Source organism: Tupaia chinensis, unplaced genomic scaffold, assembly GCF_000334495.1.
Source record: "Tupaia chinensis unplaced genomic scaffold, TupChi_1.0 Scaffold000361_2, whole genome shotgun sequence".
NCBI classification, from domain to species: domain Eukaryota; kingdom Metazoa; phylum Chordata; class Mammalia; order Scandentia; family Tupaiidae; genus Tupaia; species Tupaia belangeri.
The window spans coordinates 5,829,054-5,830,951 of NW_006159858.1; the positions used below are offsets into that span (position 1 = coordinate 5,829,054).

At 38.7% G+C, this 1,898-nt stretch overlaps 1 protein-coding gene across 1 annotated transcript in view; it reads right to left on the bottom strand.

Moving 5' to 3' along the window:
- The window catches only part of LOC102482393 (ras-associated and pleckstrin homology domains-containing protein 1), a 59,642-nt gene extending 58,955 nt beyond the window's left edge, over positions 1–687 (bottom strand). Inside the window, exon 1 of the mRNA XM_027773660.1 lies at positions 568–687. Coding sequence (XP_027629461.1) covers positions 568–687 — 120 coding nt within the window. The remainder of the gene's footprint in view (positions 1–567) is intronic.
- Between the last annotated feature and the right edge of the window lie 1,211 nt (positions 688–1,898).

The following is a 1,898-nucleotide window of genomic DNA, read 5'->3' on the forward strand; positions in this document are numbered from 1 at the left end:
CTTTGGCACTGGTGTCCCTAACAATTTTTAGTGCTTGTTTGTCCTCCAGTCTTTCAGTCTCTGGCATAGAGTGCTGACAGTCGGTATATGTTTTTTGTCTCTTTGGTGAGGTTTTTGCTATAGGGCGCATGCGCTTGCCAGAAAGACAGAGAGAGAGACAGACAGAAAGTGAGAAATCATCCCCCAGGGGGGATGGCCATGCCGCAATCTCTTCTCCTCCATTCTCCTCTCAGGATCTTGGGCACACACACACGCACCTGGCATGCGTTTAAGCCACCTGGTCCAGGACTCAAACCATGGTCGACTACATGGGAATCCAGTGACATAGCCATTATGCTAACTACTGGTCCCAGACAGTCAGTATATGGTAAGGGGAGACATACAATGTCTCTTTCATAGCCTGACTTGCTTCACTCAGCAACAAATCTTCCACATTTGTCCACTTTCTATCAAAATCCATGGTCTTGCTGTTTTCTTATGACTGAATAGTATTCCATAGAGTATATGTGTCACACTTTTTCAATCCATTCACCCGTTTGTGGACATTTGTCAAACACTACTTCTAACCTGAGTGAGTTTGTCTAGTTCTCCAAGCCAGGCTCCAAACATTTTGTCCAGGTCCTGATCTTCCTTGTCACTGTCTTCTTCAGCACCATGGTCAATTTCTTCATCTGATAGTTGTTCCATCTGAAATATAGACATTTTGTAAAATGAACAGCTATGGGTTACCTTGCAAAATAATGCAATATGTGCTCTGAGATACACTGTAACTCTCTGGAGTCAAACTTTCAAACTAGAAATATATACTATAAAATAAAATTACAAGTCATAAATGGAGAAAGGTGACAAATAAATAAAAATGAAGAGTAGAGTCTCTACATTTTAGGAAATTGAGAGAAAAGTCAACTGTGTCAGATAATGACCAGAAACACAAATAACAATACCAAAAATTACAGAGCACTCCCATTAATCAGCAGAGACTATAATAGTAGAAGAGTTCTCTCTGCTAACAGAGCCTGTAACACACCAAACACCACAAATAAACAATTTCAGAAGACTTTAATGTGGCAAGTTATTATCTGTCTATTCTGTAAAAATCTGCTTAGATGAAAAACAAATATGTAGCCTATAAAACCTTAGTCTAAAACACATTTGAGAGAAAAGAGGCCCACTCTGGATGCTTAACAGGCTGAAGCTACATGGGAGCCCTGGGTTCAGTTCTTGGTCTAACCCAAAGAGCTGGGAATGATAGTGGTTTGAACCAGCTACTTGGGGAAGCTAAGCAAGAGGATCATGACACAGCAAGTCCCTGTTTAAAAAACAGCTCCCCCTGTCCTGTGGCCCCAACACTCACAGGGGAAGGAGGTGGGAAGGAAGGAAAGAAAATAAAAAGAACATTTTAAAACCAGTTTGGTCTGTTGAATTAGTTTCTCCTTCTATCCTACCTTTACTTTCTACCCTTTTTGTCTTCTTTGGTGTCTACCTTATTTCCCCATCAGTTCCTACAAAATCTAATGAGAAAATAGGATGGAAAAAATTTTGATTCTGAAACAAAGTTTTCTACGAGGGAACTTTGGAAAATGGCATTAAAGAAAGAGTATGTGCAAAAAAACCCCAAAAAACAAAAAAACAAAAACAAACAAACATAAAGAAAGCAAAACAAAAACAAAAAACAAAAAACCCAAAAAGTACCAAGACAATATCTTTCATCTCCAAAGCAGTAATCAAAATTATCTCTGTGATTCTTTTTTTTTAAAGAATTATTTATGTATTTATTTCCATTTGTTATTGTTTTTTTTTCTTTTTTCTTTCCTTTTTTTTTTGGGGGGGGGGGAGGTTTTTTGCTATAGGGCGTGTGCACTCGCCAGACAGACAGAGAGAGACATAGAGACAGAAAG